Source organism: Sus scrofa, chromosome 7 (assembly GCF_054392235.1).
Source record: "Sus scrofa isolate SSC_HxYL_T2T_F1_AM1 chromosome 7, Sscrofa_HxYL_maternal_Yorkshire_Landrace_v2.0, whole genome shotgun sequence".
Classification (NCBI taxonomy): Eukaryota; Metazoa; Chordata; class Mammalia; order Artiodactyla; family Suidae; genus Sus; species Sus scrofa.
Genome location: NC_139389.1, coordinates 28,097,670 through 28,111,215, shown reverse-complemented (window position 1 = coordinate 28,111,215; position 13,546 = coordinate 28,097,670). Strand labels below are relative to the sequence as shown.

General features: G+C 59.1%; 1 protein-coding gene across 1 annotated transcript; it reads left to right on the top strand.

The window, feature by feature from the left end:
* Positions 1–211: 211 nt before the first annotated feature.
* On the top strand, positions 212–13,355 carry VARS1 (valyl-tRNA synthetase 1; the record flags this gene model as incomplete). Its single annotated transcript, NM_001195378.1, is given in 29 exon segments — positions 212–797; positions 2,175–2,309; positions 2,404–2,542; positions 2,757–2,881; positions 2,966–3,053; positions 3,254–3,354; positions 3,490–3,617; positions 6,737–6,901; positions 7,129–7,210; positions 7,614–7,733; positions 7,824–7,932; positions 8,037–8,131; positions 8,362–8,452; positions 8,704–8,828; positions 8,915–9,018; positions 9,101–9,259; positions 9,364–9,454; positions 9,556–9,661; positions 9,766–9,836; positions 9,916–10,041; positions 10,336–10,440; positions 10,539–10,607; positions 10,696–10,774; positions 10,890–11,017; positions 11,391–11,546; positions 11,655–11,861; positions 11,947–12,058; positions 12,166–12,491; positions 13,208–13,355. Coding segments are annotated over 28 exon segments (3,729 nt in total), but the record flags the coding sequence as incomplete, so codon positions are not given.
* Between the last annotated feature and the right edge of the window lie 191 nt (positions 13,356–13,546).

The following is a 13,546-nucleotide window of genomic DNA, read 5'->3' as shown; positions in this document are numbered from 1 at the left end:
GGGTCACCGGGAGGACCGCCCACCATCCCCGCCCGCCGGACGCCTCAGCCCCGGTTGCCAGGCCCGTCTAACTTCGGCCGGCGCCCGGCTATGAGGTGGATGCCCGGCTCTGTGTGACCATCTCCCTCCAGTAGGTACATGTGGCCTGAACCCGCGTCCTACTGGCCGCGGAGAGGCTCTTTCGAGCCTCCCCCACGCCCGTAGGGCTCGCGGGCTTGGGGAGTTACCCACTGTCATTGCCACTCCGAGAGCAGGGTCCTCGGATCTTGAGGCCCCATCAGATCCTCAGTTCTGGGGGCCTCGGGAGCCTGAGGTAGGGGAGCTACTCAGGAGCCCCCGGGTCCCTCGGTCTTACTCTGTCCCCTTTTCTCTTAGGGTTTTTCCACCTCGTTCGGACTTCCTGCACAACCATGTCCATCCTCTACGTCTCTCCTCACCCCGATGCCTTCCCCAGCCTCCGAGCCCTCATAGCTGCCCGCTACGGCGAGGCTGGGGAGGGTCCGGGATGGGGAGGAGCCCACCCCCGCGTCTGTCTTCAGCCGCCCCCGGCCAGCAGGACTCCCTTTCCCCCACCCCGCCTGCCCGCCCTGGAGCAGGGGCCCGGTGGGCTCTGGGTGTGGGGAGCCACGGCCGTGGCCCAGCTGCTGTGGCCAGCAGGCCTGGGGGGCCCTGGAGGTAGTCGGGCCGCTGTCCTTGTCCAGCAGTGGGTCAGTTACGCAGACACGGAGCTAATACCAGCTGCCTGTGGGGCAACGCTGCCAGCTTTGGGACTCCGAAGCTCTGCCCAGGACCCCCAGGTGAGAAGAAGCTGAGCGGGGGAGAGGGGCAGGAGGGAATTTCGAAGAGGGCAGTGAGCCAGAAAGATAGTATGTCAGAAAAAGACTGGTCACCCCTACTTGCCATCTGGTGTGGCAGACGTGGGCAGCTTTCTTGACCTCCGGGAGCCTTGGTCTTCGTATGCCTATGGAAACGAAAATTGAGGACATGTTGAGAAGATTAAAAGATGTGTCAGAGCACATAATCTGATGCCAGATGCTCTGCCGTTTCTGAGTGAGGGAGGGCTCGATGGATCTGAAACTGATAAGGTTAGACGTTACTGAATTGTAGGAAAAGACTAGGGCCAGGGAAAGAAGTAGAACACCAGGAGACTGGTGCAGAGGCACCAGGCCTGGACTGATGACAGTTGGCTGGGGAGAAATGCAATGAAGAGGAGGGAAAGTAGGGGAAAAGAGAGCAAATCACACAAGATTACAGCCGGAAGTCTTTTCAGAGTGGGTCTGTGCCTTACCGTCCTTATAACACCATCTCCTCACAGAATGTTGAGCACAGGTTCAATATTTAGTACTTTTTGGATTTTTTTGTTTTTGTTTTCTTTTGTCTTTTTGCCTTTTCTAGGGCCTCTCCTGCAGCATATGGAGGTTCCCAGGCTAGGGGTCGAATCGGAGCTGTAGCCACCAGCTTACACCACAGCCACAGCAACTCCGGATCTGAGCTGCATCTGCAACCTACACCACAGCTCACGGCAACACCGGATCCTTAACCCACTGAGCAAGGCCAGGGATCGAACCCGCAACCTCATGGATCCTAGTCAGATTCGTTAACCACTGCGCCACAACGGGAACTCCGATACTTAGTACTTTTTGACTGAATGAATGAAATGACTGGAATGACTTAGATCCTGGCTTGCTCTCTCACATCCTGACTTCCCTGTCTGAATAGAAGCCCCTTCTCTGGAATTCTCTGTCCCCTTCAACCTAATTTATTTCTCTTCATAGCACTGAAGGAGAAAAATAAGGGAATACGTTGTACATTTGCACACTTGCTATCTCCCCTACTAGAATGTAAATGCCAACAGGTCAGGGGCTCCATTTGTTCAGTTGTCTCATTTATTAGAGACGTGCCTGGCCTGCAGTGTATACTTGGTAAATATTTGTTGAAGCAACCGTGTAATCTTTAACTTCCTGCACTTAGTGTATTGCACCTGACATATAATAAGTGTTCAGTCGGAATTTATTGAATGAATGGCAAGTATTTTTATTATGATCGTTTCCGTGAAGAAGAACCTGGCCTTGGAGGTGGTGATTCGTGGGAATGGAAGGGGCCCCATGGATTGAGTTGGGGTGGGGATTGAGGTGGTCCAACCCTTTTCTCATACCCCATTGCCTTCCTGCTAGGCTGCGCTGGGGGCCCTGGGCAGGGCCCTGAGCCCCTTGGAAGAATGGCTTCGGTTGCACACCTACCTGGCTGGGGAGGCCCCGACTCTGGCTGACCTGGCGGCTGTCACAGCCTTGCTGCTGCCATTCCGTTACGTGAGTCACTGGGACCTGGGGAAGAATGAGGGTGGGTTCCCTCAGACCTCCCTCTAGGGCGACTAAGGATAGTTGTTTCTTTTCCCCATCCCAGGTCCTGGATCCCTCTGCCCGGCGGATCTGGGGCAATGTGACCCGCTGGTTTATCACCTGTGTCCAGCAGCCAGAATTCCGGGCCGTGCTAGGAGAGGTGGTTCTGTTCTCAGGGACCAGGCCTGCCTCCCAACAGCCAGGTGAGGAGGGGCGGAAGGTAGGAGGCGAGGGGTTCCTCTGGGGCCCTTCACGCAGCTCGCTTTCTTTTTTCTCTTAGGAATGCCAGGGGCCGGTGGGGTCGGTGGGTGGTCGGCATGGAGGAGCCTTTGGGCAGCTGAAGTAGCCCATCTGGGATGTAGTGGCACTGTTCACAGAGGGTCCCCACCAGGTCTGGATTTCTGTGCCTCCTTCCAGGCCCCGAGGTCTCTGCACCCACAAAGACAGCCGCTCAACTCAAGAAAGAGGCAAAAAAGCGGGAGAAGTTAGAGAAATTCCAACAGAAACAGAAGATCCAGCAGCAGCAGCCACCCCCTGGGGAGGTGAGAGGCCAAGGGTGGAGCAGGACAGGATGTTGGTGTGCTGCAGGTGGCTGACACCTGAGCCTGTATCCTTTCCCTCCGCAGCAGAAGAAACCAAAACCAGAGAAGAGGGAGAAACGGGATCCTGGGGTCATTACCTATGACCTCCCAACCCCCCCTGGGGAGAAGAAAGGTACTAGGAGGGGGAAGAGAGGACCCCCCCCCGCCACCTCCACCCTCCTTTTCCTCTTTTCACCCCTCCTGCTCCATCCTTGCTCCCACTAGTTTGCTTAGTGAGGGTTTGCAGAGCCCTGGGTCCTTCTCTGCTGGCTCCTTGCCCCCTTCCCCGCTGCTCCCGGCCTCGGCTCTGACCCCTGCCTCCCTTTCCCGCAGATGTCAGTGGCACGATGCCCGACTCCTACAGCCCTCAGTACGTCGAGGCTGCCTGGTACCCTTGGTGGGAGCGGCAGGGCTTCTTCAAGCCCGAGTATGGGGTGAGTGGGCAGTGCTGCCCGGGTCTGGAGGGGATGGGAGTGGGGAAGGACAGGGCTGAAAGGTACAAGGCCTGGGACGAGGCCAGAGCCGTCACAGGGAGGCCTCAGCAAGGGCCCATCCTTCCTCCCTGCCAGCGTTCCAGCGTGTCTGCCCCCAACCCCCGGGGCACCTTCATGATGTGCATCCCGCCCCCCAACGTGACAGGCTCCCTGCACCTGGGCCACGCGCTCACCAACGCCATCCAGGACTCCCTGACCCGATGGTGAGCTCCTGTCTTCTCCTCCGGCCGGCTGCTTCCCTCTGCTCTCTCTGGTCCCCTGCTGCTGTCCTCCCTTCTCTTTGCTGACTGGGGCCCTCAGCTCTGCCCCCTGGTGGTGCCACACTTTTCACTGGGTCATTCCCGGCCCATCCCTTGGCTTCCTGCTGTAAAATAACCAACACTTCCACTTGCAGGCTCTCCACTCTTGCTACCAAAAATAGTATTTTGAATTTAGCAAGAAATATGTGAATATAGTCTTATAAGAAATTTGAAGCTTAAGTTTCCTTGACCACTCTGCTTCCAGATTTACTTTTTCCTACGAATGAGCCATTGTTATCACTTTGATGTGTATCTTTCAGATCTTTCTTATCTGCTTAGGGGTACATGTACTCATAGAAATGTATAGTTTTCCTTTTTTTTTTTTCTGTCTTTTTGCCTTTTCTTGAGCCACTCCCACGGCATATGGAGGTTCCCAAGCTAGGGGTTGAATCGGAGCTGTAGCCTCCCACCTATGCCAGAGCCACAGGAACGCGAGATCCGAGCCGCATCAGCGGCCTATACCACAGCTCACGGCAACACCGGATCCTTAACCCACTGAGCAAGGCCGGGGATCAAACCTGCAACCTCATGGTTCCCAGTTGGATTCGTTAGCCACTGCGCCACGACGGGAACTCCAGAAATGCATAGTTTTCCTTTTGTGTGGGTTTTTTTCTCTGTTTTTTAACATAAAGAGCTCATACCAAACTTGTTCTTCTACAACTTTCTTCTTATTTTTAACAGTTTATCTTAGAGGTTTTTCCGGTCCATACACATATATTTTTTTTTCTTTTTTTTTGGCCACCTCATGAGGCATATGGAATTCCTGGGCCAGGAATCAGATCCAAGCCACAACTGTAGCAATGCCAGATCCTTAACCCACTGCCTGGGGCCAGTGATCAAACCTGCTTCCCAGCACTCCAGAGATGTGGCCAATCCTGGTGTGCCACAATAGGAACTCCTTCTTGTCCTTATACATAGACTGACTTCATTCTCCTTCATTGCTCCTTAGTATTTATAGTGTGGCTGTACCATCATGGTGTCATTTTTTTTTTTCCTTTTGGCTGCACCCATGGCATATGGAAGTTCCTGAGTCAGGGATTGAACCCATGCCACAGCAGTGACCCAAACCACTGCAGTGACAACACTGGATCCTTAACCTACTGAGTAACTAGGAAGCACCGTAAAAAGTATTTTAAAACAACTTTTTGTGTTTCTAGTCTAGGGTTTACTTCCATTTTAAATTTTGAGAAGTTTTTCTAGTGTTCTACTTAATTAATTTGGTCAAAAAAACTTACAGGAATTTCCTGTAGTGGCGCAGCAAAAGCGAATCCAACTAGGAACCATGAGGTTGTGGGTTCGATCCCTGGCCTTGCTCAGTGGGTTAAGGATCTGGCATTGCTGTGAGCTGTGGTGTAGATCACAGACGTGACTCAGATCTGTCGTCAGTGTGGCTGTGGCGTAGGCTGGCAGCTGTGGCTCCGATTAGACCCCTAGCCTGGGACCCTCTGTATGACGAGGGTACGGCCCTAAATGTATATATATATATATTTACAGGACATAACTGTGCCAGCTCTGCTCTGGGCACTGGGGATACAGCATCAGATTTAGCATTTTGTGAGAAACTGAGAAGTGGAAAACTGAGTTGTGTTAAATACTCATAAGGGCCAAATTATTTGCATGAGAAAAGAATTGACACTTCGTATGGAACACTTAAGGTAGCAACATTTTTTCTTCTTTTTTTTTTTTTTTTGTTTTTTTGTTTTTTTAGGGCCACATCCACAGCATATGGAAGTTTCCAGGCTAGGGGCTCTAATCGGAGCTATAACTGCCAGCCTACGCCAGAGCCACAGCAACACAGGATCCCAGCCATGTCCGCAGCCTACACCACAGCTCATGGCAACGCCAGATCCTTAACCCACTGAGCGAGGCCAGGGATCAAACCTGCAACCTTATGGTTCCTAGTCGGATTTGTTTCTGCTGTACCACTACAGGAATTCCTCTTCTTTCTTTCTTTCTTTCTTTGTTTTTGTTTTTTTGACTTTTCTAGGGCTGCTCCCACTGCACATGGAGGTTCCCAGGCTAGGGATCTAATTAGAGCTGTTGCTGCTGGCCTACGCCAGAGCCACAGCAATGCAGAATCTGAGCCTCGTCTGTGACCCACACCAGAGCTCACAGCAACGCCGGATCCCTAACCCACCGAGCAAGGCCAGGGATCAAACCTGCAACCCTATGGTCCCTAGCCAGATTCGTTGACCACTGAGCAATGACGGAACTCCTTTTTTTTTTTTTTAATGGTAGCATTTTCTAATGCTCTAGTGTTTTGAAGGGCTTTAAATTTTTAATTTTAATTAAAAATTTTTGCAAATTAGTTTTGTGAACATAGGAAAATAGAGTAGTTTTTCCAACCAATTAGCTAGTGTCCCAAACACACTTATTAAACAGTTTGTGCTTTCTCCATGGATATGAAATGCCACCCTTATTTATTTATTTATGTTTTTTTAGAGCCACACCCACAGCATATGGAGGTTCCCAGGTTAGGGGTCTAATTGGAGCTGTAGCCGCCAGCCTATGCCAGAGCCACAGCAATGCCAGATCCGAGCCACGTCTGTGACCCACACCACAGCTCACGGCAACACCGGCTCCTTAACTCACTGAGCAAGGCCAAGGATCAAACCTGCAACCTCATGGTTCCTAGTTGGATTCATTTCCGCTGTGCCACAACGGGAATTCCATGAAATGCCACCTTTAACAAATACTAAATGGGCTTGGATCTGCTTCTAGTCACTGTTCTGTTTCCTTAATCTATATAGCATTGTTCCTAGTTTCTGTGAAAATTTGTTTTAAAGATCATAAGTCTCTCATGTTTTGCTCTCAAGTTGGTTGAGAGCCTCCTCTTTGTTCTCTTACCGAGTTGCCTCGGCTGTCCTTGCACATCTCTGCCTGACTGCCGTGCCCGAGCTGGGGGCTTCCCGCCCCAGCGCCCCTGTCTTTCCTGAGTCCATGGCCTCCCTGCCCGGAGCCCCTTCCTCCTCTGGGGCAGCTCCACTGCCGGCTCACCTTGGGTCCCCGTGCTCCTCCCGCAGGCACCGCATGCGCGGCGAGACCACCCTGTGGAACCCAGGCTGCGACCATGCGGGCATCGCCACCCAGGTGGTGGTGGAGAAGAAGCTCTGGCGCGAGCAGGGGCTGAGTCGGCACCAGCTGGGCCGCGAGGCCTTTCTGCGCGAGGTCTGGAAGTGGAAGGAGGAGTGAGTGCTGCCTGCCGGCCTCCGGGCCCCGCCTCCCTGTCCCTTGTCCAGATAGGATCTCTGTCCCCTGGGACCCTGACCACAGGGTCAGACCCTCTCGCAGGAGCTGAAGGTGGCTGGGCCCATTCCGCAGGGACACGGGAGCCCCACCTCGGCCCCTTGAGCCACCCGACACCTCCCTCCAGCCCAGCCCAAGTGCCGATCCTAGACTGTGTGTCTGCTTCCAGGAAAGGTGACCGGATTTACCACCAGCTGAAGAAGCTCGGCAGCTCCTTGGACTGGGATCGGGCCTGTTTCACCATGGATCCCGTGAGTGGGAGTGGAGGGGTCTCAGGGCAGGGGCGGGGGGGAGGCTCCCCCAGGAGGCGGCCCCCTCGTAGGAAACCGCTAAGGGCTCAGCCATAAATGCCACTTTCTACCCACGTCATGGCCCTTTGTGTTCCCCGTCGCCCACTCTCTGGGAGCTCAGACTCCTTCAGGCACATGATGGGGCCTCACCCTCCCCTGGAGCCTGAACCCCAGGATTCCCTGCCCTAGCTGAGGGGCTTCCCTGCCATCTCCAGCATCGCCAGGCAGTTCCCACAGCCTTCTATCCCCCTCCAGCCCCTAAAGAGGTCTGTGTGTCAGGAGGTGGGGTGCCGAGCCGGCCAGGTCTTGCTGGCCCTGCTAGCTTGGTGCCTAGACCCGTCTCTGACTCCCCCGCTCCCCCTAGAAACTGTCAGCAACCGTGATCGAGGCCTTCGTCCGGCTCCACGAGGAAGGCGTCATCTACCGCAGTACCCGCCTTGTCAACTGGTCCTGCACCCTCAACTCTGCCATCTCGGACATCGAGGTGTGCCCCTCCGTCAGCTCGCTCCATCCCCGCTGTCAGCCCTGCCCCCGCCCCGGGCCCGCCTCTGAGTCTCCATCTCCTCCGTCGCAGGTGGATAAGAAGGAGCTGACGGGCCGCACGTTGCTGTCCGTGCCTGGTTACAAGGAGAAGGTGGAGTTTGGGGTCCTCGTCTCCTTTGCCTACAAGGTCCAAGGCTCAGGTAGGAGCCGGGGCAGGGGGTGGGGGGCACCAGGATCCTGGGCCGGGGTGGGGGCGGGGCAAGAAGGGCCCAGTGCTGAGACCGCAAGGCCCCTGTCACCCCAGACAGCGACGAGGAGGTGGTGGTGGCAACAACTCGGATCGAGACCATGCTGGGAGACGTGGCTATAGCTGTGCACCCCGAAGACCCCAGATACCAGGTGTGGTGGGGTGCTGGGGGAGGCGTGTTGGCCAAAGGGGACCCCACACCCTGTGTGGTGCTAGGAGGGGCACGGAGCCCCCACTGGGCTGAGGAGGGAGAATTGGAGACTCATCCTCTGGCTGCTTTCCACAGTGAAGGTGGGATGGGGGCGTGGGGGAGTCAGGGCCCCCACGTCACAGGAGCCAGCCCAGCCATTGGTACATTTTCAGTGTCTCCCTCTGTCCGCAGCACCTGAAGGGGAAGAGCGTGGTCCACCCATTCGTGTCCCGGAGCCTCCCCGTCATCTTCGATGATTTTGTGGACATGGAGTTTGGCACAGGTGAGCCAGAGACTCAAGTCCCGCGGGGAGAGGAGGCGCCGCCAGCCGCACTCCCGCCATTCATCTTCCTTCTCAAAGAGAAAGAAGACGAGCTTCACCTGAACAGGCGGGACCCGGGCTGGTTCTCTAGGGACGGTGTTGGGGGAACGGGGAGCAGGGTGGTCTGGGAGCCACATCCACCGGCCGAAGGGGGTGCGTGTGGGCGGAGACTCCACTGGCACCCCCCTGACCGCCCCCCACGAACCCGCCAGGTGCGGTGAAGATCACCCCCGCACACGACCAGAACGACTATGAGGTTGGGCAGCGGCACGGGCTGGAGGCCGTCAGCATCATGGACGCGCGAGGGGCCCTTGTCAACGTGCCCCCACCTTTCCTGGTGAGCCTGCCCGGGGCGTGGCGGCCGGGCCAGGACGCTGCGGGGCTCCTGGCGTGGCCATGACGGAGCCTGTCTCCCCTGCCCAGGGCCTGCCCAGGTTCGAGGCCAGAAAGGCGGTGCTGGCGGCGCTAAAGGAGCGGGGACTCTTCCGCGGCGTTGAGGACAACCCCATGGTGGTGCCGCTTTGCAAGTGAGGGTGGGGACCGGGGAAGGTGGGGTCGGGCTCCTCAGGTTGCTCACCACGCAGCCCCCTCACCCTCATGTACCTGCAGCCGTTCCAAGGACGTGGTGGAGCCGCTGCTGCGGCCCCAGTGGTACGTGCGCTGTGGGGAGATGGCCCAGGCCGCCAGTGCTGCCGTGACGCGGGGCGACCTCTGCATCCTGCCGGAAGCCCACCAGCGGACGTGGCATGCCTGGATGGACAACATCCGGTGCGTCAGGCCCCCCCATGCGGGAGGTGACTGGGTGAGGGCGAGCAAAGCAAGGTCCGGCGCCGCCTGCCCTCCCTGACGCCCCCCTCCCCGGCCGCCCGCAGGGACTGGTGCATCTCCCGGCAGCTGTGGTGGGGCCACCGCATCCCGGCCTACTTCGTCACCGTCAGCGACCCGGCTGTCCCCCCAGGGGAGGTGAGAACTGGCCCATCTGCGGGGGGCTCTGCGTTTGTGGGGTCCTTGGTGGGGGGAAGGCAGAGGCACCCCCCCCAGGGCACTCACTCCACCTGTTGCAGGACCCTGATGGGCGGTACTGGGTCAGTGGGCGCACCGAGGCCGAGGCTCGCGAGAAGGCAGCCAAGGAGTTTGGCGTGTCCCCGGACAAGATCAGTCTCCAGCAAGGCAAGACAGGGCCTCGAGGTGGCAGGCAGAGCCGGGGGTGGGGGTGGGGGGCTCTGATCCTGGCTTCTGCCCCCCTCTGACCTCTGATCTTTGGCTTCCCTCAGATGAAGACGTACTGGACACTTGGTTCTCCTCCGGCCTCTTCCCCTTCTCCATCCTGGGCTGGCCCAACCAGGTGCGTTCCCAGGGCTAGCCCGGGGAGTTGGGGGGGGCTTCTCTCCTCGTGGCTCATGCCCTGCTCCCTCTGCCCCCAGTCAGAAGATCTGAGTGTGTTCTACCCTGGGACACTGCTGGAGACGGGCCATGACATCCTCTTCTTCTGGGTGGCCAGGATGGTCATGCTCGGCCTGAAGCTCACTGGCAAGCTACCCTTCAAAGAGGTGTGGAGACAGCAGAGCCCCCTTCCGCAGTCCCCTCCCTCCCCCACCCTCTGGTGCCCCAGCTCAGGCTCAGCATGGACAGGGACAGGGGGCAGTGCCCATGGACGGCCTGGGGTGGGCCTGGCCATGGGGGGGCTTGTGGGGCTGAGACCCTGGCTTCCCCGAGGAGGGAACACCTCTAATTCACATGAAGGGGCTGGGGGGACCCCGCGGGGCCTGAGGTTCAGAGGGGCACACCGGATGCAGGGGAGGGGGCGACACAGCCTCACAGCCTCCCCTCCTGCTGCCTCGCAGGTCTATCTCCACGCCATCGTGCGGGATGCCCACGGCCGGAAGATGAGCAAGTCTCTGGGCAACGTCATCGACCCCCTGGACGTCATCCACGGCGTCTCCCTGCAGGTGGGGCTGGGCCAGGTGGTGCTGGGCGCTGGGTCCGGCCGGGAAGGGCTGTGGGGCTGTGGCCACGGCTCCCTGACTACCTCCCCCCCAACCCTCAGGGCCTGCACAACCAGCTGGTGAACAGCAACCTGGATCCCAGTGAGATGGAGAAGGCCAAAGAGGGGCAGGTACAGAGGGGGGGGCGCTGGGGCTGGAGTGCCGGTAGGTAAGGGGTGGGTGAGGCAGCTCAGCGATACCCCCCACCCCCCCCCACAGAAGGCAGATTTCCCAGCGGGGATCCCCGAATGCGGCACCGACGCTCTCCGCTTTGGACTGTGCGCCTACACCTCGCAGGGTACGGCCCCCCAGCCTCAGCTGCCTCTGCCTCCTTCCCTGAGGCCCCGCCCTTCCCCGGGTGTGGCCTGGAGGGAGGATGCTGAGGACGCACCTTCACCCCCCCACACCCCCAGGCCGTGATATCAACCTGGATGTGAACCGGATACTGGGGTACCGCCATTTCTGCAACAAGCTCTGGAACGCCACCAAGTTTGCCCTCCGTGGCCTTGGGAAGGGTTTCGTCCCCTCCGCCACCTCCGAGGTGAGGGCCTGGAGGGCGAGGAGGGCAGCGCCCACACGGGTTGCATCCCTGCCATCCCAGCGACAAGCACGGCCCATGCAGTGTCAGGATTGTAGCCACGAGTCCAGAAGCCCAGCCCCTGCCCCCAGGGCGCCTCTGTGAGCTGGGGGGACAGGTGGATACAGGGCCAGACTGCCATAGGGAGAGCCTCGGGCACAGGGGTCCTCCCACAAGGGGGGCCTGACCCTTCCCCCAGTCACCGGACACGTGCTGGTTGCTTTGGATCCCTCAGGCTCCTGGAGGGTGGATTTGCCCATGGTTCCCATGGGGCTCTGGCTCCCTCCCCCAGGGCAGATGATGGCCCCCCCCAGCTGATATGCTCCTTCTCCTCAAGCCTGGAGGCCGCGAGAGCCTGGCGGACCGCTGGATCCGCAGCCGGCTGACTGAGGCCGTGAGGCTCAGCAACCAGGGTTTCCAGGCCTACGACTTCCCGGCCGTCACCACTGCCCAGTACAGCTTCTGGCTGTACGAGCTCTGTGACGTCTACCTGGTGAGATGGGGCCCCGGGCCACCCTGTCCCCTCCCAGTCCTCATGGATTCACAGGGGCTGGAGGCTCGACCTTCCCCAGCCCTGAGCTCGCTGCCTCCCATCCCCTAGGAGTGCCTGAAGCCTGTGCTGAACGGGGTGGACCAGGTGGCGGCCGAGAGCGCCCGCCAGACCCTCTACACCTGCTTGGACGTCGGCCTGCGGCTGCTCTCACCTTTCATGCCCTTCGTGACCGAGGAGCTGTTTCAGAGGCTGCCCCGGCGGACGCCGCAGGCCCCTCCTAGCCTCTGTGTCACCTCCTACCCGGAGCCTTCAGAGGTACGGGGTGTGGCCGGGAATGGGGCTCCGGGGGGCTCTGCAGAGCGGCCTCCCAGCCTCCCTGACCCCCTCCTGCACCCCACAGTGCTCCTGGAAGGACCCCGAGGCAGAGGCCGCCTTCGAGCTGGCCCTGAGCATCACTCGAGCTGTGCGCTCCCTCCGTGCCGACTACAACCTCACCCGGATCCGGCCCGACTGTGAGCTTCGGGCCCCCACGTCCTCCTGTCCCCACAGTGCACTCTGGGACCAGTATCAGGGCAGCTGGCTGTCTCCTGTCTGTTCACCTTTCTCCCTCCCCTGGCAGGTTTCCTGGAAGTGGCTGATGAGGCCACGGGTGCCCTGGCATCGGCAGTGTCAGGCTACGTGCAGACGCTGGCCAGCGCTGGTATAGTAGCTGTTCTGGCTCTGGGGGCTTCTGCACCCCAGGGCTGTGCTGTGGCCCTGGCCTCTGACCGCTGCTCCGTCCACCTGCAGCTGCAGGGGCTGGTAGACCCCGCCCGGGAGCTGGGCAAACTGCAGGCCAAGCGTGACGAGGCGCAGCGGCAGGCCCAGCGTCTGCAGGAGCGCCGTGCCGCCTCCAGCTACTCTGTCAAGGTGCCCCTCAAAGTCCAGGAGGCAGATGAAGCTAAGGTGTGTGGTTTGGGTGGGCGTTTCCTTCCCCATGTCCCTCCCCAGGGCTCCCGCTGCCTTCGGACCCCCCCCCCCCCAATTACACTGCGCGGGCAGGGGCACGTAGCAGGTTGATGGCGGAGGAGGCCTCGAACCCAGGGCCTAGAACATGGCTTCCACCTGCTGGGGGCTGGGCTCAGGACCGCCCAGGTAGAGTCAGGTCGCTCCACCGATCACCTGGAGCCCCTCCATGGAGGAAAACCACAGGTGCGAGAAGAGAATGTGGGTGGAGACGGAGAGTTACAGGGCCTGGGTGACTGAGTGGAGTTAATTTCACACTTAATTGTCCCAAGTGGCCCTCTCAGGCCAGGGGGCTGTAATACCGTTGCCCATTTCCAGCTGAAGGCTGAGGGCTAGCTTACAAGGTTGCCTTCCTAACAAGGTCCACCTCCCCAGTCAGGGTGTGGGGCTTGGCCACCGGGGGGCGCACATGAGCTCAGAGGCCCCTTTGTCCTTGGGAGCTGATCACTCTGGGAAAAGGCAGGACCCAGGACACCAGCGATGATAGAAGAGAAGGAGGTGCTGGTGGGGAGACTGGCCAGCCAAGCACACAGGTCCCCGAGCTGCTCCCTGCCCAACTCTGACCCCTCTCCAACTCTGACCCCTCTGCTCTCCCCACTTGGGGCTCTCCTCTCTTGGGCCTGGGCCCTCACCACCCACCACCCCTTTGTTCCACCCTCAGCTCCAGCAGACGGAAGCAGAGCTCAGGAAGGTGGAGGAGGCCATCGCCCTATTTCAGAAGATGCTGTGATAGACCCACCTCCAGCCCTCATGACCCCCAGTGGTCCACCGTGGGGATGGCAGCAATAAAATATTTTGCCACAAAACCATCTCTTGACTGTTCGTGTGGTGGGGCTGGGTTCCTGAATCCTCAGGTGCTGATGTGAACAGTAGGGTGGCAGGCTGGGCATGAGGCGTTGGGTCCTGGTGGGCAGAGAGGTGCGTCTGCCTGGGTCTGGCCCTGGCCCTGAGCCAGGCCTGAGTCACGCTGCTGGCTCCCTCCTCCTCCGGCTCGT